Source organism: Mus pahari, chromosome 5 (assembly GCF_900095145.1).
Source record: "Mus pahari chromosome 5, PAHARI_EIJ_v1.1, whole genome shotgun sequence".
Taxonomy (NCBI): Eukaryota; Metazoa; Chordata; class Mammalia; order Rodentia; family Muridae; genus Mus; species Mus pahari.
Genome location: NC_034594.1, coordinates 118,434,679 through 118,459,568, shown reverse-complemented (window position 1 = coordinate 118,459,568; position 24,890 = coordinate 118,434,679). Strand labels below are relative to the sequence as shown.

The 24,890-nt window shown below is 33.7% G+C and overlaps 1 protein-coding gene across 1 annotated transcript; it reads left to right on the top strand.

Moving 5' to 3' along the window:
• The first annotated feature begins 1,115 nt into the window (after nt 1-1,115).
• Nucleotides 1,116-24,684, top strand: Rgs18 (regulator of G protein signaling 18). The gene is made up of 5 exons (XM_021198986.1): nt 1,116-1,421; nt 1,889-1,990; nt 2,995-3,056; nt 20,882-21,048; nt 23,438-24,684. Exons 1-5 carry the CDS (start codon nt 1,303-1,305, stop codon nt 23,693-23,695), a joined length of 708 nt encoding a protein of 235 aa, XP_021054645.1. The 5' UTR covers nt 1,116-1,302; the 3' UTR covers nt 23,696-24,684.
• The last annotated feature ends 206 nt before the right edge of the window (nt 24,685-24,890 follow it).

The following is a 24,890-nucleotide window of genomic DNA, read 5'->3' as shown; positions in this document are numbered from 1 at the left end:
AGACTCATATTCAAGTTTATCTCTAACATTTTGAAAGTTGATGCTTAAATATGGGCTGATAGTGAGACGACATTCTTGCTGCTTTTTTCCTCCCTCACCTGAATTCATTTTGCACAAAACTTAGCTTCATGCGACTATACTGGTTACTCATCGATGCCAGGAGATATCACCGTGGAAACTACAAGCATTGTGGGCCTCCAGTTTCCAAAAAGTTATGTTGTAAACATTTTTAGCAAGAGTTTTTAAGCCGATGTGAATAACATTCATAATGTATTTGAAGAGGAGCAGGGCAGGGAGGGCATAATCTTATGGATGGGAAGCAGGGGATAGAGAAGGAGGATTGGCTGCGAGTGGAGAGGCAATCTCTAGAATTTTCAAGAGACCTGGAATGGGGTAAGCCCTTGAGGGTCTATAGGGATATCTCTAGCTAAGACTCCTGGAAGTGGAGATATGGATCTTGTAGATGCAACTTCTTGTAGGCAGGCAGGACTCCCAGAGGAGGGATAACGACAGCAACCCACTCAGAAAATCTTCAACCGGAAATGTGACCTGCCTACCAGAGGTGCCAAATTCCAAGAATATAAATACTTTAAACTGCAAAAATGAGAATACAGTATAAAATTTGCCATATTCCTTTTCTCATTTCATTTCATATACTTATCCAAAAAATTCCAATTTATTTTAGATCACTTTATGGACTACTGATGCTTTAAATATATTAAATTATGTGAGTTATATCCTACCTTTCACTCATAAATGGCATCTTGTCTTATGTTTATGCAATATATTAAGCAAATGTAATTAATCAACACCAGTGCAGTTTGTGAACAAATGAAATTTAAGTCAATTTACTAAAACTAAATGAAATTATAGTTTAAAGAGAGCAAAACTGAGCTGCTCATGTTTGATAATGCCTTGCCACAAAACATTTTATGTCCTTTGGTAAATGACAGCACCATTCACATTACTGAAGCTCCTTTCTCTGCAGGCTTGAAAGGGAAGTTGCGCTGTGGTAATACCAGCTTTTATCTTGAAGGCCAGAAGCGGTTTTGCAAATGTGTGGTATCATTTCCTTCAACAATTCAGTACAAGACCAATCTCGAGTTCCTCATTTCCAGACTTGCAGAGGCAGAAACACAGCTAGCTCTTCACTGTCTTTCGTGGTCTTTTCTCTTTTTGTAAGCTCTGTGGAAAGAGTCAGGATAGCGCTTTATTCAGTATGCTTTCCTACGAAATAGCATTCATCTGTAGGAGAGAGAAGGACTAAGGAAATCAGACCTCTCTTGGTCACTGGGACAGAATATGGAAATATCTTTGGTTTTCTTCTCTCAACTAAATATGTGTGAATCAAAAGAGAAAACTTTTTTCAAACTAATGCATGGGTCAGGGAAAGAAGAAACAAGCATCGAGGCCAAAATCAGGTAAAATTAGAGATGTCTTCGTCAACTTTGTATCTAAGCAGCAGGATTGAACAATATCTGTGAGCTCTTACTTTTTAAATACTTGGTTGAAAATATATTGATTGGAGTGCCGAAAATGACAGGGGAAGCTTTTTATTTTTAAAAATGTTTTGAAAATAAATGTTATTCTAATTTAGTTTCTTTTTATTTTTTTTTTAAAAAAAGTCAAAAAAATTTAACCACAGTTAAGCATTAAAATAATAATTAATGAAATATAATCTCAAATACTTATCTCTTGTTGAAGTAAGAAGGATCCTCTGGGGTGCACTCTATGCTAATTTCTCTATTTACTGTTTAACTAAATCTTAAGTAGAGGAAATGCATTTCTGAGTGATATGTGGGTGTTTATGAATTCCAAATTTATTTGGCAGGTTAAATAAGACTTCTGGAACATCAGAAATGTCCTGAATGTATTATTGCTTTTACAGAGTGAAAGAGAAAAGGAATAGACTAAGTCTTCTCCTACAGAGGCCTGACTTCCATGGAGAGACACACGCCAGTCGATCTGCCTTGTTCGCCAAAGAAACAAGGTGGGGAGCATCAATTCCTTGTGAGAGTAGTTTTCTTGTTCTCTAATAGATGATTAAGGGAAAAAGAAATAAGAATCTATATGCTACTGGAAATTACATAGTGACATGAATATTGTTCAATATTTTATTCCTGAAAACTGAGAATAGTCCTACAACTCAACCACATTCATAACTCAAGTCAAATTACCAGAAGCTTGAAAATTGTTCTCTTAAAATTAGTAGATCTGTCCATTTTAAATGATGATATACTTTATAGCCAATAAATTGATGAAATGCAACTTTATTAAATACTGTAAATTTATCTTGAAAATAGGTTATGTATCACTCTCCTCAAAAGTTTTTTTTAAAATACTTTATGGATGACAGAAAGGAATGCACAAATAAAGAAATTTTTGTAACTTGGCTTAGCATTTCCTTAACTTGAAAAAGTAGCCTTTTATATTAGCTTACAACTACTCAAAATTTTAATATGTTTAATTAAAGATATAAAAATATTTCACTCTTTTCTTTATCAATGTCTCTAATCATATAAGAAAATAGCTTTTATTACCCCCTTAAGACTAACTAAACTATGCATTATAAAAGAAGAAGAAAAAAGGAAAAAACAGCACATTGTGGTTACAAGTTCAAGGAAGGTTCATCTTTTTTAAAGGGTTTTGAAAGATACTGTGTGTGGTTTCTTATTTGTTGAATTATATATATATATATTTTTTTCTCTCTACCTGTTTTCTCTCTTTCTCTTATTTCTTGTATTTTTAACTTAATGCATGATTACATGTACTTAAAAACTCAAACAATTTTGACACTTTGGTGAACCCTAAAATATTTCATTGTTCAATGGGGAAAATCCAAAAGAAAAACTTGAGTACTGATGAAGGTTCCACTGTTTGACTTGGGAGTGCTTAGGCCATGTCAGTGGAGAGCACTGAGTGCAGAATCATAGTAGCTTGATCAGGAGTGAACATTTTGATCATCTACCATCAAACATTTTCTTTTCTGCACAGAGTCTCCCCTGAAGAAGCAGTGAAATGGGCTGAATCATTTGACAAATTGCTCTCTCATAGAGGTTAGTGGGACTGTCGCCAAACCCTCATTCCTTTATAAATATGAAGCACAGATACATGCGTTGGTAAAAAGTGAGTAGTAATCACATTTGTATACATTAGCAAGTAACTGGCAGTAATCTGAATTTTAGTCACCAGGGATAACTAAGGGAAAGCATAGTTGGCTAAAAGAAAATGTGTATTTAATTTTCTTACTTGTTCAGAATTATTTATTATTGATGAACTCTTATATCTTAATGTTCCAGTTAACAAATATAGCATTTAAATTCAAACTGTTTTATTTTGAATTTCCAGAAATTTAAAGATAATTAGTTTTATTAAATGAATATTCAATATATTTTCCACATTATTTCATTCTGAATGTTCAAAAAAATGAAAAAAAGTTTTTTGGTAGACATTTTAGGGAACCCTCACGAAGAAAGCTTTGTAAGAAAGTTCTTCCAGGTCAGTGTTCATTCAGAGGAGATGAACCTAACCTTCAAGAGGCCCCAGGGAGTTTAGAGGTCAGGTGGGATGGGATGTGGGGCACCCACTTGGAGATGGGGTGGGGTGGGGAGGAGGTATGGGACATGTAGCAGTCGGAGGGTGGATGGGAGGCAGAGAATGGAATATGGAGTGTAAAAAATGAATTACAAATAAAATTAAATTTAAAAAAATAAAAATTAAAATTAAAAATTCCTATGAATTCCTATGGTTGGTTCTAAGAAACATCCATTTTGAAAATTATTTCTTTCATTTATTGATATTATAATAAAACTATATTGTTTTCTCCTTCAATTTTCTCCCTACAAACACTCCCATGTACATAGGGAAGCTTCATTCCTTTTTTTCAAGTTCTAATTTTTTCACAAGTTTTTGTTATATGCATACATGTACAAGTATTTCTAAGGCAGAATCTTACAGAGAAGTTGAATCAGGTATGCATTAATGCAGAGCACTGTGTGCTTGTGTGGGCGGGGATAGAGCAGAATCAGAACAGGTTTGGTTCTTCAACAAGTAAATGTGGCTCAGGGGCAAGCCGCAAGGTTTTATGCTTTCTCATCTGTCTATCTCAAGTACCAAGTAGACAAACTTTGGGTTTTTATGAATTCACTTCATTATTTACTTTACGTTTCAAAGTCAACAGTTTGTACTTACTATTTGGCAGCAAAACATCGTTTATGCCGGGCGTGGTGGCGCATGCCTTTAATCCCAGCACTCGGGAGGCAGAGGCAGGCGGATTTCTGAGTTCGAGGCCAGCCTGGTCTCAAAGTGAGTTCCAGGTCAGCCAGGGCTATACAGAGAAACCCTGTCTCGAAAAACAAAAACAAACAAACAAACAAACAAACAAACAAAAAAAAAAAACAAAAAAAAATTAAAAAAAAAAAACATCGTTTATTTCTTTACATTTTTGTCACTTAACTTTTCAGCTGTGAAAGTAAAACTTTATCATGACCAAATAGACATACAGGAGTCCTCAGTCAGAGATTTTTTTTTTTTTGTCCATGCATTAATATTTTACCTTGCTTACTCTTTAAAACACCATATCTTCAGTGCTTCTCCTCAGACTATTCGAAGAACATGCTAGGCAACCACTTGACACCTAACCATGGCAAGACCCAGTGGGCTTACCATCCCTGGGTCTATGCTAGTAGAAATACTTCTCATGACCAGGGAAACTTAAAATGGAATATCAGAAATTATGTATTTTTCTCCAGTAGAAAGAAACAAATTCCCTTGTATTTCCTCATTTTCTAGTATAAGCATGTTGCCAAACATTTTCCTTGTCTATTGAGAAACAATTAAAACACTTTCTCCTTTGATAACAGTGTCATACCCCTATAATCCAAGTACTATGGAATTGAAAATAGGAAGATCATATTTAAGATAAGCATTGTTTACATAGTAGGTTTGATATAGTCAATCTAGGTCACATAATACCCTGAAAAACATTTCTTTTAATATTTATTGCTTTTTACAAAATATATATATATATATATATATATATATATATATATATATATCTTATTATATATAGGTAGATATTATTAACCATGACCCTGCTATATGTATAGAACTTATGTCATTCTCTTCCAATATAACTAAATTTATATTCAATCACTCACTGCTTTTGTTTTATCTGTGTTTATTTTGTGTATTCTACTCTCAATTTCTATTAGTGTGTAGTTACTAAAGTTCTTATCTTCTACTTCTATGTGATAAACTTGTTTATAGTACATGTGAATCTTCTGTCTTTATACCTGAATTATTTAACATCTTCCCAGTTTACCTGTGCTGCTGTAGATTAGACTCTTTCATTCTACTTGTGGGGATATTCCATTATAAATATGTATCACATTTTCTTACCTATTCACCTGATGATGGATACCAATGTTAATTTTATACCATGTACCACATTTTCTTACCCATTCTCCTGATGATGGATACCTATGTTAATTTTATACCTTAAACATTGTGTGTCTCTGTGTGTGTATGTGTGTGTCTGTGTGTGTGTGTTTGCTGTGAATATTTTACTTGAGACATATAAAATTTCTTCGTAATTCCAACTTATGTAATCGTTCCTTTTTAAAATTTCCTTTCAGTGAACATTTTGTACATACTACATTTTAGTCTCAGTTAATGAAAATCATTTTAAGGAATGAAATTATTTTTCTATAATTGAATGATGATTTGTTAGAAGTAGCCATGGATAGCTTCATCTGTGAAGATTCCTGGGAACATGCAGTGAAAAATATTAAGTGTTTATAGTAAAACTGAATTTGTTTCTAGAAAGTTATGCAGATGCTCCTCTAGGGCAGGAGATGTTCTGTATGTGGCTGTATAATTTCCGTTATGCTTCATAATTGCATTTGATTTCAGCTACCATAACTGTAAACTTATGCTTTTTAATTTCTCAAAACAACAGATTCAAAAAGTATTAAGTCGCATAATGAATTATAAAACAATAAATAGTGCCAATTACACAAATACAAATGAGTTCCAAAATAAATTGTGGTAATTATAACATTTAAACAATCATTTTCTGTTTCCAGTGGGTTATAAATTAAATAAAAATAGGGTTAAGATTTCAGTGAGAAGTGACGTTTAAATTGGATTTATTACTCTAAATCACAAATTGTTATTTAACAATTTCGACGTTCTCTTTCATCATCTAAACTGTAGAAATGCTTAAGACAAGGTTTATCGCTCATTCTGTAATTCTGTAATTCAGTCTGTGATTACCATTTACAAGCACTGAAAACCAAATGTGTTAAAATAAATCTAACACTGTTGTTTTATATTTTCCCTAGAGGTGGAAATATCAACAAGGTACAAACTACCCACAAGTTAAGTTCAAAAAAGGTAGTGTGAATTTTAAAATGTCATCATTCACCTACTTGAATATTAAAATCACCTCTTAAAAATAAAATAAAATAAAATCACCTCTTATGGCCAAAGTACTAAATAATTATATTAAATTCACAATTTATTCTACTAATATTACTTTACTTTTTAAATTATTTTTTTATTGCAATGATAATTGTAACACTATGAAGCTTTAAATAATTACCTAAAATACTTTGGTTACAATATTATAATTAGCTAAATTCTTATAATTTGGCCCTGTGATGGGAAAAATACATGTGCACATACATTTCAAGAAAGATCTTGGTCTTTAATATAATATAACTTCCCTTGAATTAAATGGGTTGATTACTCAAGTATAGCAAGCTATAACTGTACATATGTATTGAAATATGGAATTTAGTCAAACAGAAAACTAAGTTATGTATCAAACAAGGGGCAGTGGCAATCATCTGAATACAGTGTTTCATAAAATGAGCTATTCTGAAAACCAACTTAGACTAAACTAACTAGAAGTATTAACCTCACTAACAGAATCAGAGGATAAGCAACTTTGACTCAAGTTTCAGAGATGAATGAAAGTTCACTAGCTAGACAAAATTTAACTGAAAATCCAGGTAGGCAGGCAGTCAAGGCTTAATTAAGATTTTACATTGCCTGACTGATTTGGAGAATGTAAAACAAAGTATTTCATTACTGAAACATGTTACTTAAAACGGGGAGAGTAAATAAAAAATGACAAATAAAACTCACTAAAACAGAGAGGTCCCTGCACTGTTCTGTATCCACCCAGTATGAAAGGTTTAGATAAGTATCTTTTAAATTTTCCCTGTATTTATTTATTTTATTATTTATGTATATGAGTGTTTTGCCTGTCTGCAAGTATGTACACCACATGTGTAAGAATAGGGCATTCTTTTCCTTGAGACTGGAGTTAAAGATGATGAGGAGCCTCCATGTAGGTGCTGGGAAATGACCCTGCGTCCTCTGCAAGAGCTGCCAGTTTCCTGAACTGTTACAACAGATGTGCAAACTCTACAGGTCAACTTTGATGACTTCCTTATACATAGTTTAATTTTAAAAAGTGAAATACATAGAGAAGTTAAATTCAATGAAATGTTCATATTATGAGGATTTTAGTTAATATATAAAATGGTTTAATTTTATTATGTATCATATTAATGTAAAGTGTTGTTTGTAGGAGAAATTAAATATAGAGAATAAAAATACAATGTGTGAACATCAAAACTTTCCAAAACCACAAATGTGCTCTAAAATGAATTTTCATTTAAATGAGCTCAATATTATATTGTAAATTTTAATGCATCAAAACCCAACAATTACTTTTGTTCCTTATTTGTTTCTACAACAATGTTCAGACATGTTTATTCTGAATCTTTGTATATTGGAAATTTGTCTGACATTGAAAAATGAATCACAGAAAACTATAATTTAAACAAATGTATTTAGTAATTTACAAATGCTTTTAGAAAATCAAAATTTCTTCATGTATCAAAAAATTCTGTCAGTGTAGCTGACATTCATCATCATTAATTTCAATTACATTGACAATCTTTATAGAAGTGAAACCTACCAGTATGAATATGATTATTGTATACAAAATAATGCAAGTTAAATATTATGTATCTATATTATACTACATACACTTAGAAAATCCACTAATTCTATATAATACAAAGTGCACAAAGTTCAGATAAAATGAACAAAATGCTGAAAAAAAAAATCAATTTGAAGACAAACATTGGGAGAATTTTTTTTTAAAGCTGCCTCTGATGGACAGGAAGCTAGGAACTCAACAATTGGCTGCCCACTAGTTTCTTTCAAATAATACAATTTGTAAAACACATAAAACTCAAGAAGAAGGAAGACCAAAGTGTGGATACTTCGTTCCTTCTTAGAATGGGGAACAAACTACCCATGGAAGGAGTTACAAAGTTCGGAGCTGAGACTGAAAGAAGGACCATCCAGAGACTGCCCAACCCAGGGATACATCCCATAAACAACCACCAAACCCAGTCACTATTGCATATGCCAGCAAGATTTTACTGGCAGGACCCTGGTACGGCTATCTCTTGTGAGGCTATGCCAGTGCCTGGCAAATACAGTTGTCTATTGGATGGAACACAGGGCCCCCCAATGAAGGAGCTAGAGAAAAGTACCCAAGGAGCTAAAGGGGTCTGCAATTCTATAGGAGGAACAACAATATGAACTAACCAATACCCCCAAAAGCTTGTGTCTCTAGTTACATATGTAGCAGAGGAGGGCCTATTTGGACATCAATGAGATGAGAGGCCCTTGGTCTTGCGAAGATTATATGCCGCATACAGGGGAATGCTGGGGCCAGGAAGTAGGAGTGGGTGGGTTGGGGAGCAGGGCGGGGGTAGGAGGGTATAGGGGACTTTCGTGATAGCATTTGAAATGTAAATGAAGAAAATATCTAATAAAAAATTTAAAAAGAACATATTAAGAAGCAAAAATAAATCAGAAAAAGACAAAAATCTAAATATAAACTATAAAAAATTATATCCTGAGTATAGTACCATGTTGGAAGGAAATTTGATGATTTTGTTGAGATAGTGATTGTGGATGCATACTATAGGGTGGGAAGGTGAAGCAGAGAAGGACAAGCAAACAGCATCTGGGTGTTCTCTGTATTAATTAGAAGATGATATAACAGGCTACTGCTTAGTGGACAAAATGCCATATGAGTTTTTCAGAGTTTCATAGTCCCATATCTAGAATATGTAAGTGACTATGTGCAAACTCTGACAGAGGAATTCTGTGAGAGCAGCCTCTCAACTATAAAACATTTCACTGCTCATTTTAATATGCCACCTTTTCCTAGCCACTGCAAATATTCAAAATATGTTTAATCCTCTTCATTATGATTAGTTTATTGGAGACCTTTATACCTGCAGATGTGGCTGAGATAAATATTTTGCTGAAGACACTTTGTAATATGGAAAGATAAAACAGACCGTGTCCTTGGATTTAAAGATATGAACTGAAGAAAGTGTATAAAATATTAGTTTCAGACTTTGAGTAGTGGCAGCAAAGAAACTAATGCTTTACTTTAGGGGAAGGAAATGAGTTTTACTTCTTATAGTTTTTCAAGTCATTCTTCAAATTTCTACTTCTACCAATTTTCTGTAGTATAGGGAGCTCTAGTATCCCAAAAAGTTAAATTTCTGAATAAAGATGACCATTATCCGTAGTTTTATAGTCTATCTAAAGGATAGAAATTTTAACAACTCATCTTTAATTTAAAATGGATAACAGTCTTAAATCATTATTGCAAAGGAAATTATGCATTCTATGTCAGCTCAGACCTATTAACTCACATGTTAGAGGGGAAACTCTGATTACAGGGTACCTAGGCTTCCTGCTTCAGAGTTTCTTGACTTGTTGTTTCATAGGTTTCTTGGCATCTAAAAATATTACAACAGATGTAAGAGGTTCGATTTAGAAACAGAATTATAAGCATTTCTTGTTTGTGTGACATATGGAGCCTGCTTCTTCCAATGTGAATTCTGGTCCCAGGTTTCCTCAAGCACTTCTGGCAGCTATACAAGCCACTCCCACTTGTGGAGGGCTCCCTGAGACATTGCTTCTTCTGAGTGAGAAGTGGTCCTCTGTGGTCTAACCTAGGACAGCCATCCAGAGGAAGAGGAACAAGATGTTCAAAGTTACCAACTTTATCTGCATATAGTTTTTAAACACAACTTAAATTTCAAACAAATGAATGCTTCCCTAATTTTATGCACTCCTCCTGAGTTATGATTTGTTTGTCATGTGTATATTGTGTCACCAAAACTCATTCACTTGAGTGTTCAGGTCATGAGCTCTCATAGCAAACCAGGCAGTACTTTCTCTGATATTCTCCCTTAATTTGGGGTATTTCTACCAGTTCAGGACTAATCACTGGGACAAAGAGTTTTGTGCATTGTAACAGAGAACAGCAGCTAACAGAGCTGAACTTCCTTCTTTATGCTTTTGTGAAGGCCAATATGTGAAAATGGTTACTTTTTTTTTTCTAGAAAACTTCCGCTTAAAGATAATGCAAGCTGATTCCTTATGCTATTCAAAACAGAACAAAGTAACCCTTAAGTTATTTTTGCTTTTTTTCTTTGTTGTTGTTTTTATCCTTGGTAGACATATATCTGTTCTGTCTTTATATATCTATATATTTATCAACTATTAATCTTTGTCTTCACTACCACTTAGTGGTGAAATGATTTAATAATACATAAAATAAATCTGAGTTCAGTCTCTCAAGCTCTCCTTTTTTGAAAGAGGAAATCAGGTGTCTGACATCCACTTTATCTATAAACATATAGGGTTTAATCTTATATGATTTTATGGAATATATATAATTATAACAACAAAAGAAGCAACCATGCTTCAAGTCCTTAGCAATCCTTTGCAAGCAAGTCCTTAGAAGTCCTCAGAACTTCTGTTATAATTAATATTACTGCATTAGAGTGTCTGACACAGACCTTAAGTTCATACTATGTGACTCTCAAGATGGATCAAAGATTTTTCCCTTGAATAACAATTTTAGATATATTACCCAAAGATACTTTCTTTTAGATATCATTTCAAAGATGTTGTTGCAATTAAAACTATTAATATGAAAGGTAATTGCTCTGTTCTGAAATGAAAGCAGTACTGATTAACTGATATTATCCGTGCTTTAAGTATTCAGCCTATGTTTCTACATGACAAATAAAAAAGTAATTGGAAAAAATTATTACCCATTTACTGAAGTTAGAATAACTACTTGAAAAACAAATTGACAAACATTTAGTTTATTATTTCCAAATTACATAAGACTAGAATAGAAAATTTTATTAGTACAATATAATGAGTAGTTGATATTTATAAAATTTGCTTCCAATAGTATTTAAATTATAATAAAAGTATGAGTAAGAACCAGAAAAAAACACCTTTTTAGTATATAAGGAAACAGATAGAAAATGTAAAATAAACAGCATAAACCCACTATTTATAGCTATAGGAGGTACAATTCCATATGAACTTCTTTCAGGTTCATAACAACAGAAGATAAAGCCCAAACAAAGACAAAGAAGTGCAGCCAGCGACTAGACCATAAGGCTGTGGCTTTAATCATACAAACACAAAATGAAGAACTTGCTCTCTGTTGCCAAGCAGTAACTGACCGGTGTTTATATAACCTGTTTCATGTTATCACGTTGCTTTTCTCTGACATTGGATATATTGAGAGAAGGTTGCATTTTCCTTTCTACTAATTGGAGGAAGAAATACTTGCACAAAAGTAGTGACCCACACCCTAACTTTCAGGGAAGGAAAGAAATGCAAACAAGAACACTCATGGCAGCCAGTCAAACTAGCCAACTGCAGAAAAGCAGGACTTTCTGATGACCGATTCTGTTACTTCGTTTTAACAGTTTCTAGGTCTTAAAAATATTATGTCCAGATATCCATCAATTTTGCTATGGAAACTTGTATATTTTCCCATACTTGGACATAAGGTACTATTCATAAAAATTGGTCGAAAGCCTTGTCCATTTATTTTTTTCTGAGAAAAGCACATTGCTCAGGGTGAGAAATAAACCTATAAAACAATATACTGACTGAGCTAGCAAAGTAAATGGAGCAACTAAGTGTCACTCACTTGACCCTATTAGCTGCTTCTCTGTGTTTAGTTTACTGACCCATTCAGAAAACTCTGGCCTCTCAGCTTGTAAATGGAAGTTGCATTTAAACTGAAAAGTCTCAAAATATGTAAGAACTACATATGTCTTCTATATTCATACACAAGGTAGTTGAAATATCAAGGTGTTATCACAAGGTATTTTAGCCTGACTTTTCATTTCTTCCATACTTTTTTTATTAACATGTAATTACCAAGATGTAGTGGTCAGGGTCCCTTTGCTACAAAAAAAATAAATAAATAAATAAAATAAAGAGTCTTGCTTGCTCAGTGAAATTTCAGTGGAAGTACAGTAGAAGAAACTTAGGTTACACATTATCGTGAGTGTGGCCAACTTTCCATTGCTCTAGTGCTGAGTGATGTTGCCATTTCCCATGTCTTTTATGACTACTGATTTCCTATAATTCCAGTATATTAGAAAGATTGATTACAGCATGTCATAATATGACATAATATGAATACAGAATGTATGAATACATAATGTCATAATATTCCATGACAACACAGATAAATTCTGTGTGATGGATTGATAAATGAAAATTCATAAAGCAGAATTTAGGGGTTTAATTCCTTCCTGTTGTTACTATATCAATTTTCCAAATTAATGGTAAGTTAAGCACAGATCCATTCTGACAGTTCTGAATTTGAGAAACCAAGTATAAGTATCATGTCAACAAAATCAAAGTGCCATTAGGCAATTAGTCTTACTACCGGATCTAAGATAAAATCTCTTTATCACTCATTTGGGCCATTAACAAATTATCCAAGTGTTTACACTAAGGTCTTTGTTTCTTGCCTAACTACAGAAGAAAATCTCACATTTGAGATTCCACAAGTTCCTTGGTTCTTGTCTGCCATCTTCCAGTTTTAAGGTGGATAAAAGATATATAAATTTTAATTTGTTCTTTTTTTTTTTTTCCTCTTTCACGCTTAAGGACTGGTAATTAGCTTGGATCTGCCTGGCTACTCTTCCCTCCTCTGATTCTTAGCAAAGTCGCATCTTCAAAGTTCCTTTGTCTATGTCAGGTAATATATCTCTAGATAATGAAATGTTCATCTCTCTTGAGATCAAACCCATGAGTTTGTATGTACTGTACAGAGCTCTATCATTAAGATTACCAGTACTAAAATATAAACCCTTTGAAAATTATATACACTTACATTATAATTATAATTTATCAGGATAGTATACTTTGTACACTTGAAATGTGCTGGGTAGATTTTTATATAGCTGTCAATTATGTAGATTTAGTGAACAATTTATATGTATAAGCTTTGTGTATTGTCATTGCCTACTCAATCATAACTAACAATATATGTGAAATTTTATATATTTCTAGTGACTGAGCATTTAATAATTATGAGATGAAAATAGTCCTGCTTTTAAAGAGTTCTTAACTGACAAATATGATATTTTATTCAGTATTGTTGTGCTTAACTTCTGGCTGCACAAATCCTTTATCATTATCACTTTGACTTGTACACAGTGGCTGTTTAATCCATTCAAATGTACTATCAATAGAGATGTAATCTTATTTCATACCTTATTATTGAGGTTTGCCCAGTTATATGTTAGCAATATCATGCCCTCCTCCTCCATTTAACTTAATAACCATTAATTTATATTTCTATGTAATGATATTTTAAATAATAAATTAATGAGTTTTATTAGTTAGAATATTTGTAACATAGAATACAATAAGCAGTTTATCACTAACTTAATGAACTTTTCAGTAGGTAGTCTTAAATATAAGCAAGTATTTTTAATAGATAAATTGACCAACATTTTGTTTTCATTATAGAATTAGGAGCATGCCTATGTAGATCCCCATGATGTGCTAGGAGAAATAGTACAGTCTTCGAATTTGTTTAAAGTAAGACTAGTATACAATCATGGATTCTCTTAAATGTGATGTTTTTATTATGTTAGAATGTCAAAGGTCTAGGTCTTACTAGAAAATTCATTAAATGAGATCCAATTTAACAACAGATTTAGAATTAAAGTATCAACATTTTTTAATATACAAGAAAGATGTCCAGATAAAGTAAAACTTTTTATACTAAAGCATGGAATTCGAATACATAGTATATATATAGAAACATCAGATTAATAAAGGTTAATTTCTCAAATAGAATAGCATATTTTATGATTTTGTAATCCCAAAAAATTATGTTAATATCCTATGTAGCTTTGGTTTTATCAATCTCATACTTTATAGACATACTATTCCTTAATTTCATATTACAACATGGACATCAGTAAAGATACCAATATAAAAGGAGACTATCTCATGGTGCCACAATCTTAGACAAAGACCTACAAGCAATTAAGAAATGTTGAGAGTATGGGAAATAGTCTTTCACAAGGAAGATTCTCTTCATAGTTATATAATATCAGGTGGTCAGTGCTGACATTAAAGACTTACAAGTAACATTATACTGATTGAGCAGGATAGGTTGTATTTCTATACGTAGGCATATATGTCAACAACCGAAGTAAAAGAGATCATGGAATCTAGAGAGATAAATGGAATATACAAGAGTTTGAAAGGAAAAAGAAGAAATGTACTTTATTTTGATTTCAAATAGTTAATTTACACAATGGAGTACTACTCAGCTATTAAAAACAATGAATTTATGAAATTCTTGAGCAAATGGATGTATCTGGAGGATATCATCCTTAGTGAAGTAACCCAATCACAAAAGAAGTCACTAGATATGCACTCACTGATAAGTGGATATTAGCCCAGAAATTTAGAATACCCAAGATACATTTTGCAAAACACAAGAAAACCAAGAAGGANGANCATCNTGTGGATACTTCATTCCTCCTTAGAATAAGGAACAAAATACTCATGAAAGGATACAGGTACAGAGACAAAATTTAGAGCTAAGATGAAAGGATGGACTATCCAGAGACTACCCCATCCGGGAATCCATCCCATCATCAGCCACCAAAAGTAGATACTAATGCACATACCAGCAAGATTCTGCTGAAGGGACCCTGATATAGAGGCCTCTTGTGAGGCTATGCCAGTGCCTGGCAAACACAGAAGTGGATGCTCACAGCCAGTTATTGGATGGAACACAGGGTCCCCAATGGAGGAGCTAGAGAAAGTACCCAAGGAGCTGAAGGGGGCTGCAACCCTGTAGGTGGAACAACAATATGAACTAACCAGTACCCCCTGAGCTTGTGTCTCTAGCTGCATATGTAGCAGAAGATGGCCTAATTGGCCATCACTGGGAAGAGAGGCCCCTTGGTCTTGCAAACTTTATATGCCCCAGTACAGGGGAATGCCAGGGCCAAGTAGTGGGAGTGGGTGAATAGGGCAGCTATGAACAGGGATGAACATTTATTTTTAATAATTGGAAAAAGCCATTAGGATATCTGGAGAGGAATATAAAGCTCTGTCATATGATATATGCATTTCTAGGGTTTTGTTCAGAACTGATTTCTGTAGTAGCAGCACAATTTGCATTTCCATCAACAGCAAATAAATGTTCCCTTTTTTCATATTCTTGCCACTGTTTGTTATCTTATGATTTATAAATCTTAGCCATTTTGACTGGTCTAATACAAAATCTAAAACCAGTTTTCTTTTGTATTTTTCTAGTGGCCAAAGAATGTGAATAGCCTACTATTAATTCAGTCACTTGTATTCTAGTTTAGTTTTTTTTGTGTTTGTGTATAAATATAATAAACCATTGTCAGATGTACTGAAGGTGGAGATTTCTCACCATTCTGTAGTCCAATTCTTAAATCAATGAACATTTCTCTTTTCAGGATACAAGATTTTTAATACAAGGTTCTCTCCAGTTCTACTGTTCCTATTCCCTTGCTACTTAAGTCACAAAATTCTTAAATGAGCTTAAATCCTAAAGTATATACCCTACACTTTCTTCTAGAATTTTCATGTCTAACAGTGAGATATTTGACCATTTCAATTGATATTTGATCAGCTTTAGAAAGGGGTCAACTTCCATTTTTCTACATGAAGATATCTAGTTTCCCAGCACCATTTGTTAAAAGTGCTATAGTTCTCCTGTATACAATTTTGGAATTTTTTTTCAAAATTCAGGTAATTATTAACTCACATACTCACACCTGTCCTCAATTTTATTCAATTGGTTAACGTACCTTTTTAAAAACTAGTATTATGCTGGGGTTTTTTTTGTTGTTGTTTGTTTTTGTTTGTGTTTTAGTATGGCACTTTGGTATAATTTAAATCATGCTTGGTGATGTATCCATCAGTACTTTTATTGTTCAGGGTATTTTGCTTATACAGGATCATTTCGTGATTCCCATATTAATTTCAAGATTGTTTTTATTTTAAATCCTCTGAAGAATTGCATTGGGATTTTGACGGAAATTGCATTGAGTTATAGATTGTTCTGAGAATTGTGACTGTTTTCACAATATCAATCATATCAATCCATAAATGTCTCCTTCTTCAATTTCTTTGCTTGGACTATTGAAATTTTGATTTCATAGTTCTTTTATTTTCTTTGTTGGGTTTATTCCAACATGTTTTTAGGCTATTATGAATAAGATTGATTCCTTGAAGTGGATTATTATTATTATTATTATTATTATTATTATTATTATTATTATTATATTTGCCTTTGTCATTTTGGAGGGATACTGATTTAGGTAGGGCAAATTTGTCATATATGATTTTGATAAAAGTCTTTATCAGCTGCCTCATTGGACGAAGAAAACTTGATGATGGTATGTGATTGCTTGGATGAGTTCTTCATTTTTCTTTGTTTGTTTTTATTTTTTGCAACAGGGTTTCTCTGTAAGGCTCTGGCTGTCCTAGAAGTCACCCTGTAGACCAGGCTGGCCTCAAACTCAGAAATCTGCCTGCCTCTGCCTCCCAAGTGCTAGAATTAAAGGCGTGCTCCACCACAGTCCAACCGCTTCCATAAGTTCTTAAACTTGGTTTTTACTTATTAACAATTTTTACATCTATGTTCATAATGCTCATTTTTAAAAATGTATGCTCTATAAAGCTCTGTGGTTTATTGGTTTTCATATGGCTCTGTCTATATGTGGTTTCCCATGGTTTTGCCTTTATCAAGGTCATATGGCTCATTCTTTATATGGTTTCTTTATATCCAAGTAGTATCTGATTCACAAAAAGATTTTGGATGTGCTCCTTCATCCTGTATTTTATGGAATAATTTAAGTGATATTGGTGTTAGTTATCTGTAGAATTTTAGGCTGAACCCATCTACTTCTAGGCTTTCGTTAGTTTGGAAATATTTACCCGATGCTTGTATCTCATCAATGGCCATTGATGTGTTCAAATAATTTACATTTTTTTTAATTTAAATTTGGTATGCAACATACCTTTAGAAGTTTATCCATTGCTTTACATTTTACAACTTATTGAAATGTGTTTGTTAATATGTTTGCATGATTCACTACATTTTCTTCGTATCTGTGGTAATATCTTCCTATGGATAAATTTTCTCTTTCTTTTAGTAATTTAGGTAAGAGTTTTTCAATTTTACTTATCTTAAAAGACAATTCTTTGTTTTATTGATTTTTTATTAGTAGTTTTAATTCTACTAAATTAATTTTTCTACAACATTTGTTATTTCTTTTTATGCATTATTTTTGTAATTGGTTTGTTCTTGTTTTTTGTTTGTTTGCTTTTTGTTTCAATGCCTGAGAATTTAGCATCTGGTAATTTATTTAATACATCTTTAATATTTTTAAATCTGCATACTTAGAGCTGTAATATTTATTTTAGAACTGTCTTTATTGCCCCCTGGCTTCCCAGCGAGATCAACTAAATACAGTATAAAAAGATGCAATAAGAATCAGCACAAACCCTTAGATCAAAGCTGAATGAGCCAAATTAGTAGAGTAAAAGAGGTCCCCAAACAAGACGAGAATGTTAGAGATAACCTCACACTAACAGCTAGGTCAACAAATACCCCATGCTAAGCAATCACATCTATGTAGAGGACTTACATAACTTTTAAAATCTATGAACTCAAATGTGTGATAATCTTGACTCCACCTCATCCAGTATGTCCTACTTACTAAAAAGGGGGCAAGAGAATGCAATAACAGGTGATAAGGTAAGACAGAATGGAGACAGAAAGTTGCAAAGAATCATAAATGATGATGTAGAGCTAATTTTCTTACTAATTACAATTCTTTAATAGTTTTCTATTCTTTTGTCATGGATAAGTACATAAAATGTTAAGTAAATTTTTCTCTTCATTAAAAATATTTTTGTTCTTAAATATTATTGTTTCTCCTCCTTCCACTTCTCTCAGCCCAGCTCCCTTCACAGCCTTTCTTTCTATTGCTAAAGAACAAACGGGCTTCTAAGGGAAAATAATGAAATAAAATAAAATAGAAATAAAACAAACACATAGAAACTGGATAAAAGCAAACAAATAAAAGTAAAATGGCTCAAAAAAAGACATAATAAACATACAGATGTAGAGGCTTAGTCATTTACACACTCACAAAACCCATACATATAAGAAGAAATAATATAAAGATGCAGAGACTTAGTCATTTACACACTCATGAAACCCATACAAACAAGAAGCCATAATATATACCCAAGAGACCTAGGTGGCAAAAAGAAAATAATAAAAGTAAATAATATATTTTAAAGAAAAAGGGACTGTGACATGTTATGAAACAAGAGATTTCCAAGAATGCCATTGAGTTTTGTGGTCTGTTGTCTGTCTTCTGCTGGGTATGCAGTATACACTTAAGAATAGATTATTTAGCCATGTGGTGTTAGTGGTACGTGCCATTCAAGGCCTGACTCGAGTATAGAGCAAGTTCCAGAACATCCAGGGCTACACAGAGAAACCCTGACTCAAAACAAAACAAAACAAAAACAACACACACACACACACACACACACACATACATGCACGCGCACACACACACACACACACACACACACACACACACACACACAGACAAACACAAACCAAAGAAAAGAATTGTATCTTAGGTATTCCGAGTTGCCGGGTTAATATCCACTTATCAGTGAGTGTATACCATGTCCTATTGGGTTACTTCACTCAGGATGATATTTTCTAGTTCCATCTATTTGCCTAAAAATTTCATGAATTTGTTGTTTTTAATAGCTGAGTAATTTTTAATTGTGTAAATGTACCACATTTTCTGTATCCATTCCTCTTTTGAGGGACATCTTGGTTCTTTCCAGTTTCTGACTATTATAAAAGGCTGCTGTGAACATGGTAGAGCATGTGTTCTTATTACAAGTTGGAGCACCTTCTGGATATATGTCCAGGAGTGGTATAGCTGGGTCCTTTGGTAGTACTATATCCAATTTTCCGAGTAACAGCCAAACTGATTTCCATAGTGGTTGTACCAGAGACTGATATTGCTGTCTCCTGAGAGGTTCTGCCAGTGCCTGACAAATACAGAGGTGGATGCTCTCAGCCAACCATTGGACTGAGCACAAGGTCCCCAATGAGGGAGCTAGAGAAAGGACTAAAGGAGCTGAAGGAGCTTGCAGCCCCATAGGATGAACAGCAATATGAACCAAGTAGTAACCCCCTCACTCCCCAGAGATCCCAGGCCTAAACCACCAATCAAAGAGTACACATGGAGGGATCCATGGCTCCAGCTGCATATGTAGCAGAGATTTGCCTTGTTGGGCATCAATGGGAGGAAAGGCCCTAGGTCCTGAGAAGGCTCGATGCCCCAGTGTAGGGGAATGCTAGCACAGGGAAGTGGGAGTGGGTGGGTTGGTAAGCTAGGGAATGGGGGATGGCATAGGGGGTTGTTGGAGGAGAAACCAGGAAAGGGGATAATATTTGAAATGTAAATAAAGAAAATATGTAATAAAAAAGTAAAAACTTCAGATAAAAAAGGAAAGAAAACAAACAATCACCCAACCTAACAAACAACAAATAGTGTCTTCTTTCCCCAGAAAGACTTCCTTGGGGAAATTAAATATCCATTTGAAAGTAGTTACCAGAGATATCATCGGGGTAGGGATGGTGACATGTGCCTACCTCTTTTATCTCTGGACCCCCATCTAAGGAGGAGCCATATAGGCCCTTTGCATGCTGCCTCCATCTCTCTCAGACCCTATGTTCAACAATCCTGTTTATTTAGAGGGCCTTGCTTCCTTGAAGTCCTCCATCCCCTCTTAGTTTTGAACTTGTTTTACTTCCTATCAACCAGGTTCTCTTACCCCCTGTGTGGATGGATTTGATGGTGACATTCGATTCAGATCATACTATTTAGGGCTGTCCATAGTTAGAACTGGCAGTGTTTCTTTGTTGGATAGACAGGAAAAGAAGGCCATGTTGAACTAGGAAATGTGAAGACAGTGGAAAGAGAATTTGAGGGTCTCCAGTACAAGAGACATGATTTTTGTAGTGGGCAGAATGGAATACAAAAGAAATGTTTCACAAGTCTGTAATATAATCCCTCCTCCTCTTAGAGAGACATGAATAGAAGAGATGTAAATTAAGGTATGCAGTATGGTCCTTTTTACACTTAGTGTTAAAGATTTAGTTTGAAGTGTGATTTAGCCTTATTTTATAAAAAATTATATCCTTCTTTCTACTGCTCAAAAAGATAATTATATAAAGTCCCAACATATACTGTATAAATGTGTGGATCCTTATTGAATTAAAAGGAGATTTCAGCTTTGGGGTTAGTATTAGTATATGATTTAAAATCAGATATGCCATCTTCCCAGCAATACTGTTTTATAGTAACTTATTATTATTTATTTTTGGTAGATGGAGTGGATGCTTTTACCAGATTTCTTAAAACTGAATTCAGTGAGGAAAACATTGAATTTTGGGTCGCCTGTGAAGACTTCAAGAAATGCAAGGAACCTCAACAAATCATCCTAAAAGCAAAGGCAATATATGAGAAATTCATTCAGAATGATGCCCCCAACGAGGTACTGTGACAATTGGAAACACTTGCAACCCCTTGCACTTTCATAGGGTCTGCTTTGACCAAAGCAGACTCCTCACTCATTCCATCAAGGAACTCAAGATTTTATATTAAAGAAAAACTGTTTCTACCACTAACACAATCAACAGAATACAGCATATTATGATTATGGATTAAAAGTATAAAGACACTCTCAGAATTAGATGAAGAGTGATTAATGCTACGACGATTTGATTCTTTCTCTAATGTATATTAACTATCTTCACAGAAAAAAAAAAAAAACCTACCCATTAGACACTAAAGATCTCTGAACAAAATAAACAAACATAACAAACCCTCTCCTTGTAATGCTTTATAAAGTTAAACTGAGCCAGCTGCAGGTTTAGTTGGTTAAAAGTGCTTATCTCCAAACCTGAAAACTTAAGTTCAATGCTGACGTCTCAACATGGTTGAAAAGGAACCAGCTAGCTGTTCTCTGATACTCACACTGTGCTGTAGTATAAATGTCAGCAAAATAACAAGTACACTTTTAAAATAAGATTATCTTATACAGCAATGTAAGGGTTTTTGTTTGTTTGTTTGTTTGCTTTTTGTTTTTGTCTGAAGAAATTATTTCATCAGTCCGGGATAGGCTAAAGAAGAAAATTAATAGACAAATGATGTGTTTGACAATGTTTCAAATGTTGTTTCCTTTGATTACAAACTAAATGAGTTGATCCTGTGGTATACTTGTTTAATAGACTATGAGTTTAGCAGATATTGCTAGACTGTCATAAAATGTTAAATGGTTTGATGTTTCTATTCTGTACTCAATAGATCATATAACATTAGGAGAAGAGATGCTATCTCACTGTTCAACTACAAATTAATACTATTGTACTAGATTTTCATTCTGTAACTAAGATCATTCAAATTGAAAACAAAAAGAAAATGTTTTATTTCACATATCAGAAGAAATTTGGTCCTGTTGCTTTGAGCACTATAGCAAATCTATTTGTAAAGGCAGAGGTGCATGGCAGAAGAACTTGCTCACTTTCTTATGCCTTGTCAGAGAGATGGGAAAACAGGGAAGGGTTGAACATAGACACAGGGAGAAAGATCAGAGTTCCAATATTCAATGTGCTACAGAAATTCAATGTAGCATTTCAATAACCTAAGTTCTTTGCACTATGCTCAAAAGTTTCATCATTCTCTAGTAGGCCCATAGGGTGGCAACTAAATCTTGATTGTGTAACTTTCTGTTAAATCTGTAAGATGGAAGCAACTACATAGTTTATAATGCAATGTTCTTTATATGGATACAGTACTCTAAGAAAGTGTACTTGTTTAGTTATGTAAAAATATAACATTATATGGCCACTTAGAGGTAGAAAACAGGATAGATACCCAAAAATATATTATTATTACCAGATATATGAGTTGGGACATAATAAAAAATTAAAAGGTATTGTATGTTTAAGAAAGATTCATATGTTGGCACAGTTTTGTCTGTAGAAAAATACCATGATGAAGAAATCAGGAACCTGAACAGAAAGGTCTTACTGATATCACAATAATGCCCCAAGCATCTCATTCTCTACAACTTAAACACTTTAACTTCTGAGATGTTAGTTTCCCACTGTGAAAATGAATGAGTTGATGTAATGATCACATGATTGTTACTGTTGCATTATTCAGTGGTATTGTGTTAGAATAAGCATAACTACTAACAAAGAGATAAAAGAGCCAGAGAAATACCAGCCTCGAATACAATGTTGGATTGCTAGGTCCTAGGAGAAAATACCCAGGAAAATACCCTTCAATATTTTAAGAGTATGAGATAGTTCTCAAAAATGTTGTCCAGAGACTACCCCATCCGGGAATCCATCCCATCATCAGCCACCAAACCTAGATACTAATGCACATGCCAGCAAGATTCTGCTGAAGGGACCCTGATATAGAGGCCTCTTGTGAGGCTATGCCAGTGCCTGGCAAACACCGAAGTGGATGCTCACATCCAGCTATTGGATGGAACACAGGGTCCCCAATGGAGGAGCTAGAGAAAGTACCCAAGGAGCTGAAGGGGGCTGTAACCCTGTAGGTGGAACAACAGTATGAACTAACCAGTACCCCCTGAGCTTGTATCTCTAGCTGCATATGTAGCAGAAGATGGCCTAATCGGCCATCACTGGGAATAGAGGTCCCTTGGTCTTGCAAACTTTATATGACCCAGCACAAGGGAAGGCCTGGGCCAAGTAGTGGGAGTGGGTGGGTAGGGGAGCAGGGGCGGGGGTGGGGTATAGGGAACTTTCAGGATAGCATTTGTAATGTAAATAAAGAAAATAAAAAAATAAAAATAAAAAAAAATGTTGTATTAGGTATCCTAAAATCATTCCTTTTTCCTGTCTCTGCAGGTTAACATTGATTTTCATACTAAGGAAGTACTTGCTAAGAGCATCTCCCAGCCCACTCTCCACAGTTTTGATGCAGCACAAAGCAGAGTACACCAGCTCATGGAACATGACAGTTATAAACGCTTTTTGAAATCTGAGATCTACTTACATTTGATAGAAGGAAGACCTCAGAGACCAACAAACCTTAGGAGACGATCACGATCATTTACCTACAATGAGTTCCAAGATGTAAAATCAGATGTTGCCATTTGGTTATGAGTAAAAGTCATTTGTCTTCTTTTGATGGTGTATGCGTATATCTGAAATATATACTAATACTAATGTGTACTTCTAAAATATAGCTTGTGTATAAGAAGAAATGATTTCACTTTTAAAATACACCAGGCAAATATATTTTAAATGTAAGAATTTTTATATTATACTAAAATAATTCATCATCTATCTTCCAAAATATTTTATGAAAATCTATCTGATATTCTATCCTAATAAAAATCTTTATTTCAACAATAACTGTCATTAAGAAGAAGCTTTGTAGATTGTTAAAGTAAAATGAAAACTTTGTAGTAATGTCACAGGTAGTTTGGATTATATTTCTAAGCAAAAGTAATGTATTTAGATAACTGTATATACAGATGATATTTTATATAATGATGTTTTGGGGCATATAGAAATGACCCATTTGTTATGATGAGGAAGCATGGACATTTGTTGTTGCATACTAATTTTGACTACAGATTAGCTGTTTATCACTTCTGCCTTTAAGCAAACAAAAAGAAAAATTATAAAATTATAAAGATGAATTTCTCTCTACATATTAAATGGGTTAATCTTAACCCAGGTATATATCTGAGACTTCACTTTGCCATCATATGTACTCTGATGAACATTCCCCATTAGATAGAGCAACACTTCTGTTCACAGGAGTGTGTTCATGCTACATTTCTCCATATGTATCCGTAGAGTAAACCACCTTCTCTCCCAGTAAATGAACGAGCCACTGAAATTACACCAACAGTGCTTAAACGATGAAGATGTCATAATTTCACACAAGCATTTATTTATGTCTCACATTTGGAATTTTAAAGTTGGTATAGAAGTTTAAACTGAGAGGTGGTGAAAAACTTCATCCACAAATTTGACAACTTTGACATGAGCAAACCCTTTTCTCTCATTATGTTCTTTCAATTCTTGCCTAATACTATATTATACAGTAAGATTATACTAATAAATATTATCTCTATAGTACAGTAATGTTTAATTTCAATGCATTATATGGCATATAAATGTCTGTATTAAAGATGACATGCTTTCAGATTAGTAAATGTTCTTAATGTCATAGAAGTGTATAACAAATTTAACAACTATAATAATAAACTGTTAAAACGTATTTATCAACAGTTATCTTTATTTCACAGGATATCTCTCAATATCTCCACGTTCTTATCTTTGAATG

Bases quoted from the DNA above. Each gene is read 5' to 3' on its own strand.
- Rgs18 (XM_021198986.1), top strand. From the start codon at position 1,303: ATGGAAATATCTTTGGTTTTCTTCTCTCAACTAAATATGTGTGAATCA. The intron at 1,422-1,888 runs GTAAAATTAGAG...TTGCTTTTACAG, and splicing joins AGCATCGAGGCCAAAATCAG to AGTGAAAGAGAAAAGGAATA. The intron at 3,057-20,881 runs GTTAGTGGGACT...TATTTTTGGTAG, and splicing joins CAAATTGCTCTCTCATAGAG to ATGGAGTGGATGCTTTTACC.